We start from the raw sequence: 22,133 nt of genomic DNA on the forward strand, positions 1-22,133 counted from the left end.
AACTTCTCTGTGCCTCAGTTACCTCATCTGTAAAATGAGGATGAAGACTGTGAGCCCCCCACCATGGGACAACCTTATCACCTTGTAACCTCCCCAGCTCTTAGAACAGTGCTTTGCACATAGTAAGTGCTTAATAAATGCCATTATTATTATTATTATCATATTATTATCAACAGCATCATCAGCATCACAAATTATTAAATTAGGAAAAATATGCTACATTCATCTTAACTCTACCCCTGGGGCAAGAAAAGCTCACAATCAAACAGAAGCATAGGCATTTTGACAAGTGTCAGTGAGTAAGACAATTCCAAATTTCAAGATAAAGAGTCAAAATCTGGTCATTTCAGTAACTCCAGAAGTGGAAAGTAGACGGTTGATGGGTTCATTGCTACTTAGGCGGTGTCAAGTGGGATAAGAGGAATCATGCCTGGTTCACTGACTCCTCACTGCTCCTGAGAGAAGTCTCCTCTGACAGAATTTTATTTTAACTTTAAATAATCATGGTACTTGTTAAGTGCTTTCTATGTGCCAAGCACTGTAATAAGCACAGGGCTGGATACAAGCAAATAGGGTTAGACACAGTCCCTATCCCACATGAGGCTCACAGTCTCAGTTCTCATTTTGCAGTTGAGGGAACTGAGGCCCAGAGAAGTGAAGTGACTTGCCCAAGGTCACACAACAGACAGGTGGCTGAGCTGGGATTAGAACAAATGATCTTCTGACTCTCAGACCTGGGCTCTACTACACCACTACACCAGGAATTAACAGAACTGCCAGTCCACTTGCTGTGCTTTTGATGGCAGGAGGAGGAACATCCGTCTCCTACTAATGGCAGCTAGTACCTAGTGGACACTCAATAAATGCCGTGATTTGCTCTCCAGGAAAGGCACAAGGGCCAGGTTTACACAATTCTTGCTAATATCGAATACACCTAATGGCCAACTTCAGATATGTAACTGGGGTCCACTGGGAAAATGAGTTCACATCTTGATAAAATGGCTGAACCGATCCTGATGACTACAGGAACTGAAGGACCCAAATCTCAGTGTGATCCAATGGAAAGGGTTCACATCCTGGAGTGAGATCAGAATTCTGGTTCCTAGTTTTGTCACTGGCCTACTGGATGACCAAGGACAAGTCATTTAACCTCTCTGTACCTTTCTTTTCTCAGTGTTAATTTCCATCTAAAGTGGAACACTTCAACCACAGAACTGGTCTACTCTGAGGGGGACCCGACTTGGAATTCTGGGATGGTAACTATAGCTCCTGGAATTCCATAGGACAGCCAGAGGCTCTCATTATTAACTACTCCATGTCACTAATGACCTCTATGGACTGTATTCAGTTTTCATACATTTCCCCTGGAAAAACTAGCTTTGTTTTTGGCATTGTCCCCATTCTTTCCCAGAAAAATGTTCTCCTCCCTATCCTCCAGGGCCCTGGAAAATCCTCCCTCATTGACCTTAACATATTTCTGTGTACTTTGGTTGTTGCCTTCGTGCCTTGTGAAATTCTTCTTATTTCCATTTTCTGTCAGAATTGGGTGTCTTCCTCTGGATTTGTATATCCTATTTATGGTTAAGTTTCTTACCATTCTTCCAGCTTTCTCTGCCACCACCTTAAGTCTAGTAAGTCTTTTTCGGTGTTTATTTTCTCAGCTCCCTGAAAAAATAAATCTGACTGTTTTTCAACTTTGGATGTTGTTTTTGTTTGTATGGTTTTTTTTTTTACCATTTTTGTTTCAAATATATTTTGTTGAGCCAAGTAAGTTATTTTACCAAGATTCATTTTGTACTCTCTGAAAGTCACTTAAAAGCTTAACTGATTATTTGATTATAAAAATGTCCTCCTCCCAACTAACCTAATCCATCTGTCCTATCTTGTTGGTGTGACCTTGAGAAGGGAAAATATCCTATGCTTGTATTAATGATTTGATCAGCGTGGCTCAGTGGAAAGAGCCCAGGCTTTGGAGTCTGGGGTCATAGGTTCGAATGCTGACCACTACGTGTCTGCTATGTGACCTTGGGCAAGTCACTTGACTTCTCTGAGCCTCAGTTCTCTCAACTGTAAAACGGGAATGAAGACTGTGAGCCCCACGTGGAACATACTGATCACCTTGTATCCTCCCAGCGCTTAGAATAGTGCTTTGCACATAGTAAGCACTTAACAAATGTCATCATTATTATTATTATTATTGTGTGGCATTTGTTGAGTATTTCCTGGGTGCAGAGACCTGCACTAGGAGGTTGCCCATCCACCTCCACATCAAACAATAGCTCCTCACCATTGGCTTTAAAGCAGTCAATCACATCAACCCCTCCTCCCTCACCTCACTACTCTTCTTCTACAACTCAGCCCACACACTTCACTCCCCTAATGCTGACCTACTCTCTGTAGCTCAATCTCACCTATCTCACCACCATCCGCTAGCCCAAATCCTGCCTCTGTCCTAGAACACCCTCCCTCCTCATATCGGACAGATAATTGCTCTCCCCCACTTCATAGACTTACTGAAGGCACATCTCCTCAAGAAGCCTTTCCTGATTAAGCCCTCTTCTCCCACTCATTCTGTGTCACCCTGATTTGCTTTTTTCATTCATCCTCCCTCCCAGCCCCGCCGCCCACATGTATATATCTGTAATTTATTTATTTATGTATTTATTTAGGTTAATGCCTGTCTCCCTTCTGGACTGTGAGCTCATGGTGTGCAGGGAATGTGTCTGTTTGCTGTTGTACGGTACTCTCCCAAGTGCTTAGTACAGTGCTATGCATACAGAAAGAGCTCAATAAATATGATTGAATGAATGAATGAAAGTACTAAGTGTTTCGAGTGTACCATAGAAGAAGTGGATATGATCACTGCCCTCAAGGACTTCACAGTCTAGTCGGGGAGAAAGACATTAAAATAAATTACTAATAATACTACTACTAAATTACTAATAATAAATCCCAGACTGAGCCCCTCCTTCCTCTCCCCCTCTTCCCCCTCCCCATCCCCCCGTCTTACCTCCTTCCCCACCCCACAGCACCTGTATATATGTAAATATGTTTGTACAAATTTATTACTCTATTTATTTATTTATTTTATTTGTGCATATTTATTCTATTGATTTTATTTTGTTAATATGTTTTGTTTTGTTCTCTGTCTTCCCCTTCTAGACAGTGAGCCCACTGTTGGGTAGGGACCGTCTCTATATGTTGCCAAATTGCACTTCCCAAGTGCTTAGTACAGTGCTCTGCACACAGTAAGCGCTCAATAAATGTGATTGAATGAATGAATGAATGAATGAAATTACAATTAATAAATTGAATATAAATATATGTACATAGGTGGCGGGAGGAGGAACATCCATCTCCTACTAATGGCAGCTAGTACCAATGGACACTCAATAAATAATGTTATTTGCTCTCCAGGAAAAGCACACAGACCAAGTTTACCAGGAAGAGCACACAGACCAGGTTTACACAATTCTTGCGAATATCAAATACACCTTATGGCCAACTTCAGATATGTTGCTTAGGGAGGAGCAATAGGGTGGGAAGATGAGAGAGTGGTCTGGGAAGAGTTTCTGAAGGAGGCATAATTTTAGTAAGGCTTAGGAGGTGGGAAGACCAGTGGTCTGATGGCTATGAAGGTGGAGAGGGCCGGACAGGAGGGAGGATGTGAACAAAAGATTGACGGCAAGAGAGAGAAAGCAGGCTATAGTGAGTGCTTTGAAATTAGAAGAGTGAAATATGTGAGACGGGCTGAGTGGGAGAGAAACAAGGATAAGTAAGGAAAGTTAGAGAAGCATTGTGGCTCAGTGGAAAGAGCACGGCCTGTGGAGTCAGAGGTCATGCGTTCAAATCCTGGCTCCACCACTTGTCAGCTGTGTGACTTTGGTCAAGTCACTTAACTTCTCTGGGCCTCAGTTCCCTCATCTGGAAAATGAGGATGAAGACTGTGAGCCCCCCGTGGGACAACCTCATCACCTTGTAACCTCCCCAGCACTTAGAACAGTGCTTTGCACATAGTAAACACTTACTAAATACTATCATTATTATTATTGTAATTATAAGGGGGTGAGAGTTGACTGATAGCCTAGAGCCAGAAAGAAAGATCTGGGTTGTTCCCTGTCTCTCATTTAAACATTTAAAGAATCCTGGCACTCTATGAGACACTCTAAGAGAGGGGAAGAGAAATAATAATAATAATGGTATTTGTTAAGCACTTACTATGTGCCAGGCACTGTACTGGGTTGTACACAAGGAAGGACTCGAGGGCAAAGAACTCCAGGCTAAAGGGAAGAGAGAAAATACGCACCAGATAAAATTTTTAACTGGTGACTTATGGGTAGAATTCCACATTGTCTCATGGAGTCTAGTGAGATGCAGCACAGAGAAGTTACCGGAGGGTTTGGAGTGACCACAGTTTATGTTCTTATAGTCTCATCCATGGCCTGGTAGAGTTGATTCCTGTGAAAGAGGGCTTCATGGAAATTCCATAACTGAGGCAGAAGAACCGTCTATTTGTCACAGTGTTCTGTTTTCTGCAGTGATCCCAGAATTCTTAGAGGAATGATGTGCTGGCTGCCCTCATTGAAATCCATGGAAATAAATTATCAAGCAGAATCAGAGGATGATAGAGGGCCTTTCAAGCCTTTTAATCAAGAGCTTCAGTTTTCCTGGAGAGACCAATGGAAACCAGTAATGTGGTTTGAAGAAGGATTAAAATCCTGTTGGGGGGAGCTGATTGTTGCCACTGAGAGGAGACGAGAGGGGAAGAAGTTAGAAGGAAGGAACCCACTGGAGAAATGGTTACTCTCAAGGGATTATTAAAGCCCTGAATCAGGTCTCCAGTAGAGGGATGGAAAGGAGAGGCTAGATGGAAGCAATGTATACAGGAGGAAACAGAGTGATGGGATGTGGATGTCAAAGGAAAAGCAAAAGCCACTTGGAATTTTTTGAGTCTATGAAACTAGCATGATATTATCAGGAAGTTGCTTTGGAAATTGGAGCGGGAAAGAATTTGGAGGGAGACATTGAGAAATGGGATATGAAGGATCAATCAGTTAATCAATCAGTCAATGGTATTTATTCATTCATTCATTCGTATTTATTGAGTGCTTGCCATGTGCAGAGCACTATACTAAGCACTCGGGAAGTACAAATCGGCAACATATAGAGACAATCCCTACCCAAAAACAGGCCCTTACTGTGTGCGGAGCATTGTTCCTGGAGTTTGGGAGAGAACAATACAAAAGAGTTGGTAGACACACTCCACGCCTACAAGGAACTCAGAGTTCATTTACAGAAATCACTCAGCAAGCAGACGATCTCTTCAAGAGAATATACGTAGATGGAGGAAGAGCAGGTGTCTCTTATCTAGGGGGATCCTGGATGTTGTCCAGTCCAGAAAAAATAAAGTTTCTGTTCCACAATGGGAACTGAGGAAATTTCAGTGGCATATCTGGGGGGAACAGAGATGACCCTAGGAGGGCTTATAGACTGGGCTCTATTTTCCATCTGCCCTCAAGGAGGAAGGAATGCTCAGTTCTGTCAGAGCTTGTGTTTACACCCCTGAGTTTAGATGACATGCCATGACTGGAGTAAGGAAACGATCTTCCCGCAATGTACATCTGTCTAGTTACAGCATAACATTCATTCATTCATTCAATCGTATTTATTGAGCACTTACTCTGTGCAGAGCACTGTACTAAGCGCTTGGGAAGTACAAGTTGGTAATATATAGAGACGGTCCTTACCCAACAACGGGTTCACAGTCTAGAAGGGGGAGACAGACAACAAAACAAAACATAGCAAAACAAAACATAACGTAGCGGTCTCTAGACTGAAAGTGCCTTGAGGGAAGGGATCATGTCTGACTTGTCCACTCCCCAGTGCTTAGTCCAATGCTGTACACACAGTAGGCGCTAAATCAATATCACTAATTGATTGATTGAGGTTGTGGGACAAAGGGTTTACACCTGTTTATGGCACATAGTGTGGGCCCTATGGTGTGAGATTTCTTTAATTCAGATTTGGCAAAAATGTTTCCTCTGTGCTCTAAAACACCTGGGTGAACCAGATAAACACCACTTATTAAGAGAAAAAAAGTTGTATTCATTGACTGGTAGAAGCCAATTATCTTCATAGTCAAAAGTCAAGTTTAATCATTGTAAAAATACCCAAAATAAGTATAGGGTTAAAATTGTAGTATCTCAGTTTCCTTTTCACCAGGTCATAAAAAAGTAACAATCAAAATCGGAAATAAAAACCTGGAATTTCTGCTCTAGTTAGGAATTGTAATTCCTAGAGCTATTGATCAATGTAAGAAAAAAAAGCTGCTGGTTGTAATTGTCTCCTAATTCTTAGGAGTAAAAAACAAAATTGAGCATCATATAAAAAGGCTTAATACTGTAGTTCGAGTAGAAAACCTAAAGTACTGTACAAGTTGTGTTCCTATATAGATAACCATCGACTGAAGAATTCAACTGAGAGCAGTATATTCCAATGTTAGATGGCCTTTCAGTGCTCTAGTGAAATGAGTCGATGGTCTTTAGGGTGGTTAATGGATGACTCTTATAAATCTCTATTCTAAAAATGCCAACACTTTATGGTACAGGTTTTATAGCTGGTGTTTTGTCGTCATTTAAAGAAAAATCAATTATTCCTTCCTGATAAGGTCAAAAAGGAAAGATAAAAAGTCATGTCAAGAAGCTAGATCTCAGAGACAAGCACTAAGGTTGCTACAGTCTGATATTTCCCCCTTCTAGACTGTGAGCCCGTTGTCGGGTAGGGACCGTCTCTATATGTTGCTGACTTGTACTTCCCAAGCGCTTAGTACAGTGCTCTGCACACAGTAAGTGCTCAATAAATACAATTGATTGAATGAATGAATGAATATTTGCCCTCTCCACTGGAATTAGACAGGATGGTCCAATTCAGTCGCACCTCCACATCTAATCCTTGGCTATCCAGCTCTCTGCCCAACACCATAAGCATTTTTGGAGTCAAAGCAAAGAGACTGAAGGTGACACTCAGTAGTTACCTAGTAGTTAGCTTATCTCACTAACTTGTAATAATGATAATAATAATAATAATAATAATAATAATAATAATAACTGTGGTATCTGTTAAGCTTAGATTGTGAGCCCCCAAGGCCTGAGACCATGTTTCATTTCCACTTGTGAATTTTCTCCTAATGTTTAGTACAGAGCTTTGCCCACAGTAAGAGCTTATGCTTAGTACAGGGCCCCCAACATAGTAAGCGCTCAATAAATATGATTGAATGAATGAATAAATAAATGCAATTATTACTATTACTACCTCAACTACTGAGCACCCACTGGATGTATAACATGATTACACTGGATTAAGATCTGGAGAAGTACAGCAGAAGCGAAAGATATGTTCCCAGCCCCAAAGAATTCAAAGTTAACCTGTTTTTTTTCCTTGCAGGAATCAAAAACTCAGAATAGTTGCTTTAAAAAAGTTAACAATCAACATCTGAAGAGCAAATGCTTAGACCAAGAAGCTAATGAGACAGAGTGAATTTAGGACTCCCTCTGTCCCACAACCATCAAACAGCTCATTGTTCATTCATACATTCAGTTGTATTTATTGAGCACTTACTGTGTGCAGAGCACTATACTAAGCGATTGGGAAGTAGTATTCAGCAACAAACAGAGACAGTCCCTTCCCACAGAGGGCTCACAGTCTAGAATTCCAGTCCCCTATCTTGGGAACTAACACTAAGCAGGCACTCACACCACCTCAGTCTTAGCAAGTACTAAGTACAGTTAATCTTTCCAAGTGCTTAGTACAGTGCTCTGCACACAGTAAGTGCTCAATAAATGATTGAATGAATGAATTAGGCTCAGACATAAAAGGTTCAGAATTCTCTTTTTGAAAGTAATACTCCACATCTGGAGATGAAACAATTTGAGTCCAGTAGGATTCTGACTTTTCCCCATCACTGCAGTTTTTTTTTGACAATCTGGGGGTAAGAGGATTAATGTAACGTGACCCTACAGATGAAAACTGCAGAAACTGTAGTGTACAAGAAAAAGCAGCATGGCCTAGTCAAAAGAGTATGGACTGGGAATCAGAGGATTTGGATTCTAATCCTGGTTCTGCCACTTGTCTGTTGTGTAAACTTCGGTAAATCACTTAACTTTGCTGTGCTTCAGTTTCCTCAACTGCAAAATGGGGATTAAATCCTACTCCTTCCTAATCTGTCTGTGAGCTCCATATGAGGCAGGAACTGTGTCTTCCCTAACAATCTACTTTCTACCCCAGAACTTAGTACACGGGCCTGGAAGTCAAAAGGTTCTGGGTTCTAATCCTGACTCCGCCACTTGTCTGCTGTGTGATCTTGGGCAAGCCACTTCACTTCTCTGTGCCTCAGTTGCCTCATCTGTAAAATGGGGATTTAGACTGTGAGCCTCATGAGGGACAGGGACTGTGTCCAAACCGCTTTGCTTGTATCCACTCCAGAGTTTAGTACAGAGCCTTGCATATAGTAAGCACTTAACTAATAACACAGTTATTATTATTATTATTACTACTACAGTGCTTGGCACCTAGTCAGTGCTTAACAAGTACCAGAAATATGTAAGTTCGTGTGGGCAGAGAATGTGTCACTGCTTTGTGTCGTACTTTCCCAGGTCCTTAGTATAGCTTACTGCACCCAGTGAGTTCTCAATAAATAGTATTATCACTATTCTGAGACCCATTCAAGTCCCATCTTACTGTTCCTTTGTCTCCTCTTCAGTCTAAAAATCTAGGCTGAGAAGTGGTCTTCAAATATTCAGAGGGTGCCGTCGTGTTTTGAGAGGAAAAAAAGGAAAATAGTTTCGTTTAGTTCCGTGGGCTGCAAGGGAAATAGTCACAGCTCCAGAAGAGAACAAGCTGATGAGTCTTAAAGTTCAAAGAAATTAACCTTCCTGAAACAGGCGAGACCAGCCAATTTTAGGTCAAAGTCAGACTTACTGAAAGAGTTTGGGGCTTCAGGATACAATTGTAGTGAACTTGGTACCTTTAACAAATACCCTTTGTAGAAAAATTCCCAGTGGTCATGTATGTGGTTATAATCAAAGCAAAGAAATGAAAATCATCTGAGTATGCTACATTTCACCTTAGTCTAAATTCTGGACTCACAAATATATTTGCATACAGACTGCACCACAGAAGGGCATTTACAGCCGATTGCTTGCGCTTGAGTGAAGAAATCCCTTGAAAGTTGCTCGTTAATTGGAGAACATGTGAGGAAAACATAAGGGGCTGTCACCTTTCTCTGCCGATTTCCTTTGATTTCCGTTGAAAACGTGTGTAGGAGATGAACATGAGTAGCAATCTGTCTCTAAAGAGAATACGTAGCAAAGGTTGCAGTTGAGTCTAAAGGGAGGAGGGTTGAGCTGATAAAACCCCCTGCACTGTTCATGTGAAACCTTAGTAAGCACTTAGTACAGTGCTCTGCACACAGTAAACACTCAATAAACATGATTGAATGAAAGGGTACAATGTGCTATTATAGGTGGTCAGCAAACCTGTCCGTTATGTTGCCAACTTGTACTTCCCAAGCGCTTAGTACAATGCTCTGCACACAGTGAGCGGTCAATAAATACGATTGAATGAATGAATGAATCTAGGTCTGGATCCTGGCTTTGATGTAGCTGCATAACACGCATCCCAACGCTAACTCATCCACTTGAAACAGCCAAATTCCTGAATTCACATTTGCCACTCAGAAATCTACAGACAAATGAAATCTCCAGTTTGCATGATTTGAACCAATAAGGAAAGAGGTACTGAACTCCCCCTCCTTGCAAAACAAGTGAACATCTTCCCCTATGTCAATCACAGGGAACTCTATTACTTGGAAAAAAGATCCTGAATCTTTAGCCTGGCGAAAGTCCATCTGATTTTAAACCCTCCTTCTGAGTAAATAGTGATCTGAATGAAAATGCTACTGGTTAAATTATTGATATTAGCAACAAAGACAATAAGGAATTCTGGAATTTGGGAAATTACAATTGCAAGCATTTAGAAATCAGACTTATTTAGACTCATTTGGGGCAAATGATCTGAACTTTATCCAGAAGAATTCAGACTGTGAGCCCATTGTTGGGTAGGGACCGTCTTTATATCTTGCCGATTTGTATTTCCTAAGCACTTAGTACAGTGCTCTGCATACAGTAAGTGCTCAATAAATACGATTGAATGAATGAATGAACTCTATCAAGATAATAGTTTTGGGTTTTTTTTAGCAACCTCCTAGTGATTATCTAACTAAAATCAAATGATTGATAAGTTTGCCTTCTCTTTACCCTTCATTCAAAGTAAATCTCTATTCATTGACTATTGACATGCAAATGAGTCTGTTTACTTGTTGTCAGGTGTTGTGTTTTTTTTACTCTATTTAAAGCCAGAGTCTTCAGGAAAGAATTTATTTTAGAAAATTCACTTCCAAAGGGGTATCTCTGCCATCTGATCAACAACCAATCAGTCCATCAATAGTATTTATTGGCTGCTTACTCTGTTCACAGCAATGTAGTAAGAGCTTGAAAGTAAAGAAATGAAAATGCAATGCTATTGAACTGTTGAATAATAATAATAATAATGGCATTTATTAAGCGCTTACTATGTGCAAAGCACTGTTCTAAGTGCTGGGGAGTTTACAAGGTAATCAGGTTGTCCCACAGTGGGCTCACAGTCTTCATCTCCATTTTACAGTTGAGGTAACTGAGGCACAGAGAAGTTAAGTGACTTGCCCAAAGTCACACAGCTGACAATTGGCAGAGCTGGGGTTTGAACCCATGACCTCTGACTCCAAAGCCCGGGCTCCTTCCGCTGAGCCATGATGCTTCTCTACACCACTGCACCACAGCAGCACTTGCAAATAATTACCACTCTCGAAAAATGAATGCTAATTTGGGTGTTAGGGAAAGCTTTAAGGCTCTCCTTTCAAAGGGAAAAAATTTACCTTCATTAAAGTCTGTTGGCATGAAATCCCTCTAAGATTAAACCCCTTTTATGGCTCTGCTTATGAGTCCTGGGTCCATTTGACTCCATTCCTTATCATTAGCAGGGAACTTGTCTACCCACTCTGCTGTATTACGCTCTCCCAAGTGCTTAGTACAGTGTTCTGCACACAGTAAGCTCTCAGTAAATATGATGGATTGATTGATTATCATTAGAGCAGTGAAGACATTTTCCCTCAAACTGTATGAATCTGTAGACATGTGAAAGAAAATCAAAACAACAAGCAAGCCACAGGAGGTTTGGCAGGAAAACCTCTAGAACCATTAGTAAATGAGGTCCAATGAACACATTTTCACCCTCATTTTCTTGCCATGATTTTTAAACAGTGTATTTGATTTGAGGTGTGTTTTAAAAAAAATAAATAAATGTATCATTAAGAATGACCCATTTATCATAATACCTTATATGGAAGACTCATTGCTGAAACTTTCCTCTCAAATCCCAGGAGTAGTTCAAAAATGTCCTGCAATTCCTTGCTCGGCCTTTCTACCTTTTAAATATATCCCCAGACTTGATCTAATCCTCTTTTCATTTGAAAAGCTCATCCCCAGTGAAGGTTTCAAAGGATAGATCATTTAGGGCTACCTGGGGTCTTTAGTCTCTGCAACATACCCCAGTTGAATTTGCATTTTGGAATATGAAATAGGATAGAGTAAAAGCATTGTTGTCTTCTATAGGGGAACTTCATTAGCCTAAAACACTTAGGAAGCTTTCACTCTGGAGAAGAAGATACCCTTATTACGGCAAACCTTAAGCCTTTAACTGATGACAGAAACATATAAAATACAACACATGGAATAAGCTAGCATTTTGCCTCTTGAATTTTCTTATGAAATGAATATGATAGCTGTTCTGTAAAAATTTTTCACAATCGTAATGATTAGACCATCAATGTGGCATAACTTCAAATAGGGTATCTCTATCACAAAATTTTGGTAATTAACTTTGGATGTGGTCATTCATCCCTGCGATGTACTGGTAATTTTTGTTAATTATCCAAAATTCATGATTACAGAATAATCACAGGATGACTCCCAATTGAGTAGTAGTATTGATGGTTACTATTGTTTTTGGAGAAATGTGAATTAAAATGTATTGATGTGTTAACAATACTATCTGTGGTTGGGTCTAGGCAAAATACATGAAAGAAAAGTCTTTGGCTCTAAGTGCTAGATAATTGGAATCAAAATAAAGTTTTGAGACCTCAGTTATCTTAAGTAATACCCTAGTTAGTCAGAGGCCAATAAAAAACGCTTCCAGCAAGCAATTCCCAAATCCTGAGGCTAAAACCAATGGGAGCCAACTGGGGAAAAGGGGCCTTCCCACTTAGCACACTGCTTGGTGTAATGCAGGTGATGAATTAATACTGCGATTATTATCGATCCCCCCTAAGTAGAACCAGCCGAGATGGAAGATCAACTTCATTGTTTTGAAAAAGGCAAATTAGCCTTAAAGGGCACCAATCAATCCATCAATCAATCAGTGACATTTATTAAGGTTGACTGCATGCTGAACATATAACTAAATACTTAGGAGAGTGTCAAGCTAACAACAGAATAGCTAAACGTGTTTCCTTCCCACTACGACCCTAAGTTGATTAAATTTGCAAAATCTTTATCCCAAACAATATTTCAAAAATAGGCAAAAGGTTCTATTCTAGTAGCTGAGGTTCAGAATGCATAAACAATGGTATAGGGACACATTCAGAATTTATCCTGAAATGACAACTATCTTTTTAGGAGTGTTTTCCTGATTTTTCTTAATCAATAGCCAATACGTCAATATGCTCTCTCTCTCTCTCTCTCTCTCTCTCTCTCTCTCTCTCTCTCTCTCTCTCTCTCCATATATATATATATATATATATATATATATATATAAATCAAAAAGTAACATAGAAAAAAAAGGAATTGTTGGTAGCAATTTCAGTATTATGGATTCCAAGAATGTTTTAAAAGATTTGCTTCTAAAGTTTAAAAGAATAACTAAGTTGTTTTAGAATGAAAATGAATGGAAAGAAAATATTGATTAGTTTCAATTGTGCTGAAATTTGAATAACTGTTCCTTAGAACAAGTATTTCAAATGCCTATAGCATATTTGTAAAGCATAGTATTTTTTCCAAGTCCAATAAATTTTGCAAAATAAAAACCAAAATGATTTCAAGTCTTCCCAATATGTTTCATTACCCACCACTTTATATGGGTTTTATAAATAATACCTTAGCCTTCTTTTTCCTTCTCTTCTTTGAAGTTGTTATTTAACTCTTTTTTTTACTGTTATACAATCTGTGATTTTAGCATTAAATTTTCAATCGATTCTTAGAAAATCCTTAGGAGTTTCCTAACCTCAAACTAGAAAACACCCAGGCCATTCCAATCTTCAAAGATAATTGCAAAAGTATAATTTTCATCAATAAATGTAAAGAATACATGCTAATCCACATGAAACCAATAATAAAAGAATGGACCACGCAATAATCCTTCTAAAATTATTTGAGTTTCCTGAATGTTTTAAACTGAACACATTGAACTTATTTTTTAGTGTCTGCCTAGCATTGGAAGCATTTTTCTCTGCTTAAGTCACATCACGGTACGATTCCGCTCCCAAACCTGAAAGTTTACCTTTCCTACTATATAGTTATAGTCAACAGCAAATCGTGTTTTCCATCATTGGCTTTAAAAGCTTCCAGACCAATCTCGCCATTGTCTCTGTTTTTCATAGCATTTAGTGGGAAATTATATGAAAGGTAGAAACGATGTTAGAAATAATTCAGTGATTTGAACAGACTAACGTTAGAAACCAAATTCCGATACTTGACTGTATAGAGTCCACAATTGGGTTTGAACTGTCCACCCTACTGCAGCATTTAATCGAGTTGATGAAGAAAATGGCTCGAGCAGGAGGAAGGAGCGTATGAAATTGGGGGAAATCTGGTCACTGAGCCTCTTTTTCCCTTTGTGCTGTACAGAACTAGCAGGGGAGAGTTTCAAATCATGAACTGAAATGAAATCATCAACATGAATTAAAGTGTGAGTTTACATGCCTTAAAAGTTGAGAATAGTACATACTCTTTAGGAACGGTATGCTACTGTTATTCAGAAGAATTGACTAGAATTGACTATCGTGCACCACTGCCATATATCACTATGGATTTTCTTAAGTGAATGCCGGAAATGACACTAGGATGACATCCTCAATCGGCAAACAAATCTTCCAATGACACCCAACAGCAACATTAGGTCAGATTGGTAGTTCAGTTAACTGTCATTTTATCGAGACAGTGGCGAATTCACCCAAAAGATAAATTAAGCACCGCAAGCAAAGCAATGGCTCCTCCAACTAAGACCAGTGAATTCAGGAGGAGGTGCAACCCCACGTGAGATCTTTATAAGAAAAAAGAAAATATAAAAAGAAGAAAATAGTCTTATTCTGAAACAATAAGCTTGAGCTGGTACCAATGTGACATATCTGGATATAGTCAGGGGTACTGGGAAAACACATATTACTAACTTTGGGGAGAGTTAACTGGCAATTCTTAAACCCGCCCAAGAAATTAAGTTGGGCAGAATCCCATGAAATATTAGATCAGAAAACTTTTTTTTTCCATGAAAGAGGGAAATGGACTGAGAAATGTATTAATTTGCTTTATGGAGAAATGGGGGAGATCCTTTTCATTTCACGCTAATGTGCTGAGACGCGTTTCACTTCGAAGCCCTTTACAAGAAAAATAGTTTTCAAATATTGTTTCTTTCAGTTTGCACTTTCATCCATCGGGTTTCCTTGCTGGAAAGCTAGTTACTCTGTGTCCTCTTTTATGAGAGCAAATGAAATTGATGTAACTTCGTCCAATTTTGGCAATCATATCTGTCAGTTCAAAAGAGCACCCGACCGTTACAGTTTTCTTTTTTACTTTTTGTAGTTTTTCTTCTTTAAATAAATAACTCATTGTATGACTTCCTGAAGTTAGACCGCTCTTTATTAAGGTTCTCCTAATGATCTCTTCACAATGGATTTTGTCACTGGTTGTCTAGACTAAATCTCGCGTTCGCTTTAAAGCGGATAAAGACAACGCTTCTGCTTTGAGAATAATCCATAACTCCCCAAAGTGAAGAAACTCCTGTGCTGAATTGAACACTGAATCTTAGCCCAACAACAAAACTATTTTCCAGCTTTTCCTTCCCCCTCGATTCTTAAGTCATGGCACGAAGCATAGCTTCCCAATGATTGATCATTCGAGCGAGAGGATCTTTAATTTTTCAGCTATCTGCCTGAATAAAGTACCTCCCTCTACCTGAGTCATTTTCGGGTTTAAAGTTGTTTTGAAGTCAACGTAGGCGTAAAATAAGTGCATTTTACGTGAAGCCCTACATGACACAACTTCCACTTCCAGAAAGTACCCTTTAAGTGGCACGTTATCAAGTTGAATTTTCTCCTGAAAGAACTGAAGATTAGTCATTTAATTTTGTATTCATCTCAAGATAAATCCACTGGTGGGTGTACTCCCTTGTCGACGACTGGCATTTTTCTGCGGAGGAATGAGCCCAGCTAGCTCTCCTCACGCACAGATATTTCATTTGGTTGCAACGGTTTCTGGTGTCTCTATAACTTCTGGGTGAAAAGTAGATTCAGATTGATGAATAAAGTTCAGTTCCTCTTAGCTGAAGTGTGCAGCTTATTCCTATTACTGAATAGCTTGGAGGGCAATCAAAAATAATTGAAGCCAAGCAATTCACACTATTTATAGACATTTTTCAGAATCACCTGCTCTGCACTGATTATTTTAAGTACAGCTGTAAAGTTTTGATTTTTAAGGGTTTCTTTGAAGATAGAGCAGATGTTGGGATTGCTAATGATGTTGGGACTACAGTGGGTTGGAAGCTGCAAAAAAATATTTAAAACACATTGAATAGCTGCAGGATTTCGTCTCTAAACTTGCTTATTTTCAAATTTCCTAATACAATGCTAATGGAAGCATGTAGTCCATAAAGATCTCCTTCCAGGCCTTTGCTAGAAAATTCCGTCTGGACTTGTCGTGTCCGATTTAAGTGTTTCAAGTTTTAGTGCTACATCTAATTTGTTTGAAGATGCCTTTCTCTGAAACTTCTTGGTATTTGTTTCTTTAACGTTGAGAAATATTCCCTATGTCCAAGAGTTATTTATGACTAGTGAGGAGACTTTTTTTTCCCTGAACTATCTGGTATGGGATAATACGCTTTTATTGTGCCACAAAGAATCTGTCTACTTTTCAACTTCAACTTGAATTCATATATTAATGTGTCAACCTTGAATAAGTGCATAATAAATAGCATCTGTACCTGAACAGAAAACTGAATACCACCCTATATGATAATACGCCCTGCCCGTAAAATGATTTCGTCGCTACGATTATTCAGATTTCATTCTCAAAAATGCAGAAAATACTTTGAAATTACAAATAAGCCACAGCTGGGTTGATTTGCTGCTTTTTACCTTCACAATTTCATGCATTAGGCCAAGGGACCATTTGATAGCAGTGGAATTATATAGCTTCTAGAAGAAATCACAGGTTACATAGACCGGGGGTAAAATCACAAGGAAAATATAGGCACCACATCATAGCATCAAAGTGACTTTGTGTATTTTTTTTAAATTCTACAACTCCATAAATATGCCAAGTTGAATATGGTTCTTAATGAGCCTATTTAACCAGGAACTCACTATTGTGAAGCTATTTCCTTTCAGCTATTTGAGGGATCTTTCTGAATTATTCCATCAAAGTAAAAGATCAGGCAAATCCCCAGTGATCCTATCCTCAGTGATGACTAATTGGTATTTCCCACTTACGCTATAATTCACGAATACTGGATGCTACAGTTGACATCCATTTTTCTCTACTTCTGCGATCATCCGGTCCCTAACTGAAGCAGATAGATCCCTGGTTGATTTTACTTTGATAGGTGGAAAACTCAAGCTAAGGAAACATGCACGTTAAATTAGGCCATCTTGTCCTTATAAATAAAGTAATGGACCCATTTGCCTCTCTCACCTATTTTTATTTAATTTCTTACTCATTAACAGAGCCTTCCCAAATTGACATTTTGCAACTTTTTTGTTTTGTTTTTACAGAAAATAGGTTAGTCTAAAAAAATTGAAGTGAATTTGTCTAGCTCAGGAAATAAACTATTGCTCACCCCACATACAGTTTTCCTTAAAGAAAGTGAGGAACAGCAATAGCTTCTGATAAGCGCTTAGTACAGTGCAAGCACTAGTACAGTGCTCTGCACACAGTAAGTGCTCAATAAATACAATTGAATGAATGAATAATTGCAAAAGCATACTGCCTGATCTGAAAGGAAGTCTGTTGCCAAAAGTCACATCGATATGTAGTAAGCACATAAGGCGAGGGTAGGCATTTTTCTTCAAAATCATGGTAAAGAAGCGTTTTCTGAGGTTTACTCCCAAATAATTCTGCACGAATATTCCCCACGATCACTGAGATGCTCACTCCCTGTTTAAAGAGAATTGTTACCGGCTTGCTCGATTCGAGCCCTAAACAATGCTCTCAGATAATCAGTATTTTTCTTAAATAATAATAATAATAAACTCTACCTGATTAGAGGGCCATTTTAGTCTATATTTGGGTTTTCTGATAACATGATTGATTCCCCCAACCGATTCGCTCTTTAACTCTGCTTTATCTCATCAAAAGGTGCTTCTAGGAACAAAACAGTAAAACAATGATTTTCTTTGTTTTAATTTAAAAGTATGGAATGTCTGTTCTGGTACGTTCCTTGTGAGCAAAAGACAGGCAACAACCTTGAAGATGGCTAGCGGTAATCATTTCTCTGACTGAAAACCTACAAACACTAATATTGCCAACAGCATGCAATTCCGACTTACAAGAAACGTATCTTTCGAAGCCCCGTTCTTTCTTTATATCTGTTACAACATTTTCAGAAGCGTAAAAAAAAATCCGGGCCCGTAAAATCCGGAAAACTAAATTGTGCTTTCATTCTGGGGGGCTCCCAAGGAAGAGGGAAGGGAAGGTTTCTTGCTGAGCAGATAACCAAGCACATTAAAACTTAGAGAAACTGGTTTGGAAGCTGGGATAAGAGGCAGGCTCTCCAACCGGAGCTTCCAAGAGTTCTCTGGAAATCCTCTAACTTTCTCCGGCCCAACAGCAACTCAGCTGGGCGACAGGCTCTTCTGTTCCCTGTTCATCTCCTTACCTCCCTGTTCAGCTTTGCGTAAGTGGCCACATTCATTCCCCGCGCGTGATTTCGGAAATGCCATATTTTTTGCAATGACTTTTGTTATCGCACTCGGGGTGGGGAAGGTGGGGGAAGATAGAATTCTTCCCCTTCTTTAATGCGGATGATCAAATCGAACTAGCGACGCACTAAGGACCACCTGGGATTAAGGACCATCTTTCCGCATCACCTGGATGGATTCCCCCTTAAAATCCCCTCTGAAACCCGACTTTGCCCGATGGGATAAAAACCTCACGGTTTGTCATGGGGATGGGGGATCCCCTCTTTCCCGCCCACCCCCTCAAAAAATAAATAAAGAAGGGAATTCTAGCCCCTGGGCAGAGTGGATTATTTAAGGAACACTTAAATCAGAAAGTTTATTATTTTTATAATTGATTTTCTCCTGATCCCTGCAAGTGTCCTGGCCGGGACTCCAAGTTATTAGGCAACGTTTTTGGGATGCCCTGAATTTAGTGCCGGAAAGGTGGGGGTTAGGGGGACAGGGGTTCCTCAAGAGGTACCCCCAGAAGCTGCCCCCCGGGGAAGGTGATGGCTTTGGGGGCTCAGTCACCTGCTTGTTTCTCCAACTCCCGAGGGAAACTCACTGGGGATGGGGCGTTTGGAGGGGGCGGAGGGTCGCCTTGGGCATTTGTTTTTTGCGAGCCGTTCTGCAACGTGTTATGTCATCCAGGGCCAGAAAACTGCTCCCGGGCAAAGGGGTGAGGGATGAGGAGGGGGAGAGGTGGAGTGTGGGTGGGGAGAGTAAGGAAAAACGGGGGACAGTAGGGAAGCATCCGTTATCCCTGATCTTTCCCGGGGTCCCCGTGCCATGAGTCCCCCCTTCAAGGATCTGGGACTTTTCATCCTCACCCCTGGCATCCCTGAAGCAACATCCTCAGCCCTGGCATCCCTGGAGCAACCCTCTCCCCCTGGAACCTAGGCTAAGTACTTCCCTTTCCTCCTCCCCCCCCCCCACATCGCATCCCCCTCTGAGTAAGCAGTGCCTCAGCGCTTAGAACATTGTCTGTCACATAATAAAGAGCCCGGGCTTGAGAGTCAGAAGTCATGGTTTCTAATCCCAGCTCCTCCGCTTGTCAGCTGTGTGACTTTGGGCAACTCACTTCACTCCTCTGGGCCTCAGTTCCCTCATCTGTAAAATAGGGATGAAGGCTGGGGGGAGATGAAGGCTGGAAGCCCCACGGGGGACAGCCTGATGACCTTGTCTCTACCCCAGCGCTTAGACCAGTGCTCGGCACCTAGTAAGCGCTTAACAAATACCAACATTAATTAATAGTAAGCGCTGAACAAGCACCATCATAATCATAGACTGTGAGCCCGTTGTTGGGTCGGGCCCGTCTCTATCTGTTGCCGATTTGTCCTCTCCCGAGCGCTTAGTCCAGTGCTCTGCACACATAAGCGCTCCACAGATACGAGGGAATGAATGAATAGTTATTATTCTTATTATCAGTCCCAATTTTCCTACCCGAAACAACACAGTAAGCGCTCCTGACGGTGGAATGAATAAATGGTTATTCTTATTATTAGTCCCAATTTTCCTGCCCAGAATGTACCTCCCAGAAGCTTCCTAGCACATAGTAAGCGCTCCATCAATACGAGGGAAGGAATGACTAGTTATTCTTATCAGTCCCAATTTTCCTACCCAAATCTCCCTCCCAGAAGCTTCCTAGCACATAGTAAGCGCTCCATCAATACGAGAGAATGAATGGTCATTCTTCTTAACAGTCTCAATTTTCCAGCCCAAATCTCCCTCCCAGAAGCTTCTTAGCACATAGTAAGCGCTCCATCAATACGATGGAATGAATGGTCATTCTTCTTATCAGTCCCAATTTTCCTGCCCAAATCTGCCTCCCAGAAGCTTCCTAGCACATAGTAAGCGCTCCATCAATACGATGGAATGAATGACTATTCTTCTTCTTAGTCCCAATTTTACAGCCCAAATCTCCCTCCCAGGAGCTTCCTAGCACATAGCAAGCGCTCCATCAATACGAGGGAATGAATGACTAGTTACTCTTCTCCTTAGTCCCAATTTTCCTGCCCAAATCTCCCTCCCAGAAGCTTCCTAGCACATAGCAAGCGCTCCATCAGTACGAGGGAATGAATGACTAGTTACTCTTCTCCTTAGTCCCAATTTTCCAGCCCAAATCTCCCCCCCCCCAGAAGCTTCCTAGCACATAGTAAGCGCTCCATCAATACGATGGAATGAATGACTAGTTCTTCTTCTTAGTCCCAATTTTCCAGCCCAAATCTCCCCCCACCCAAAAGCTTCCTAGCACATAGCAAGCGCTCCATCAATACGATGGAATGAATGACTAGTGATTCTTCTCATTAGTCCCAATTTTCCTGCCCAAATCTCTCTCCCAGAAGCTTCCTAGCACATAGTAAGCGCTCCATCAATACGAGGGAGTGAATGACTAGTTATTCTTCTTATCAGTCCCAATTTTTCTGCCCCGAATCTCCCACCCAGAAGCTGCCTAGGGGCCCGGGAGTCGCCTGCCGGCCCGTGGTGACCCTGCCAAGGGAATAAGCGGGCCCCCCTCGGCGGGTTCTGGCCCTTCCGAGGTGGCACTGTGCCCCCCACGCTGTGCCAGGCCCTTTCCTTACCTGAGCTGTCGCTCTTTCTCTTGCCCGTCCTCTTCTCCGTCTCCCCCGGGGAGAGGGCCTGCCTGCCGTAGTCGCCCGGGGCGCAGGAGGCGGGCGTGGGGGTGGCGGTGCCCAGGCCGGCAGGATTCGCACACAGCCCCGGGGGGCTGCTTCCCAAATCCGGGGGCGGGCCGGAGTCCGGCTGCAGGCAGAGGCTGTGCCGGGCGGCGGCGGGGGGCGAGGCCAGCGGGGGCAGGTGCCAGCCGGGCTGCACAGTCTGGTGGGGGTGGTGAGGAGGGTGGTGGTGGTGGGGAGGGGGAGGAGGAGGAGGGTGTGGAGGGTGTGGAGGAGGAGGAGGATGGGGCTGGGCATGGTGGTGGTGATGGTGGTGGTGGTGGTGGTGGTGATGGGGGTGGTGGGGGCCGGCTCGGGGGTGCTGGCTGCCGAACAGGGCCTCGTCCGGGGGGTAGCCGGCGATGATGCAGGAGGAGGCCCCCGCCGCCGCCGTGGAGGAGGAGGAGGAGGCGGCGGCGGAGGAGGAGGAGGAGGAGGAGGAGGGCACCGGCACCGGGGGCAGGTCGGGGTAGGCCAGGGGCTCCGAGGGGCGGCCGGCCAGGGCCAGCCCCGCCTGCGAGAAGCCGTGCAGGCCCCCCGGGCCCGGCCCGTGCGGGCTGCGCAGGCAGCCGAACACCGGGTGCTCCATGACCACGACGCCCGGGCCGGGCCGGAGGGCCGACGGGGGCGCCGCCCACGGGGGCACCGCCACGGGCACCGCCGACGGGGGCACCGCCGACGGGGGCACCGCCGGCCGGGACACCGCCGCCACGGGCACCGCCGACGGGGGCACCGCCGACGGGGGCACCGCCGGCCGGGACACCGCCGCCACGGGCACCGCCGACGGGGGCACCGCCGCCCTCCGCGCCCGGCCGGGGGGAGCCCGCAGGGCACGGGGGGTGGGCACCGACGGGCACCGACGGGCACCGAGGGCTCCTCTCCCCCCCGCCCCCCGCCGCCCCCACCAGAAGCCGAGCGGGGCGCTGACTCCTGCCCGGGGGTGGGGGGCGCCGGGCCCGGTCCGTGCCCTGTGTGTGTGTGCTGTGTGTGCTGTGTGTGTGTGCTGTGTGTGTGCTGTGTGTGTGCCCGGCCCCGGTCGGTCCGGTGGGTGCCCCCGCTCCGCGCCCGGAGCCGTGGGGCGGTGGGGCGGTGGTGGGGCGGTGGGTCGGTCCGGGGCGGCTCCGGCAGAGGTCTGCGAGGGGAGCGGGCGGGCGCGGGGGCTT

At 42.8% G+C, this 22,133-nt stretch overlaps 1 protein-coding gene across 1 annotated transcript in view; it reads right to left on the reverse strand.

Annotated features, from left to right (window-relative positions):
• The window catches only part of MEOX2 (mesenchyme homeobox 2), a 99,992-nt gene extending 78,433 nt beyond the window's left edge, over positions 1-21,559 (reverse strand). Inside the window, exons 1-2 of the mRNA XM_038772372.1 lie at positions 21,221-21,559; positions 20,878-21,145 (exon numbers count right to left, since the gene is read on the reverse strand). Coding sequence (XP_038628300.1) covers positions 20,878-21,145; positions 21,221-21,559 — 607 coding nt within the window. The remainder of the gene's footprint in view (positions 1-20,877; positions 21,146-21,220) is intronic.
• Between the last annotated feature and the right edge of the window lie 574 nt (positions 21,560-22,133).

The sequence above is a fragment of the Tachyglossus aculeatus genome, chromosome 2 (genome assembly GCF_015852505.1).
Source record: "Tachyglossus aculeatus isolate mTacAcu1 chromosome 2, mTacAcu1.pri, whole genome shotgun sequence".
Taxonomy (NCBI): domain Eukaryota; kingdom Metazoa; phylum Chordata; class Mammalia; order Monotremata; family Tachyglossidae; genus Tachyglossus; species Tachyglossus aculeatus.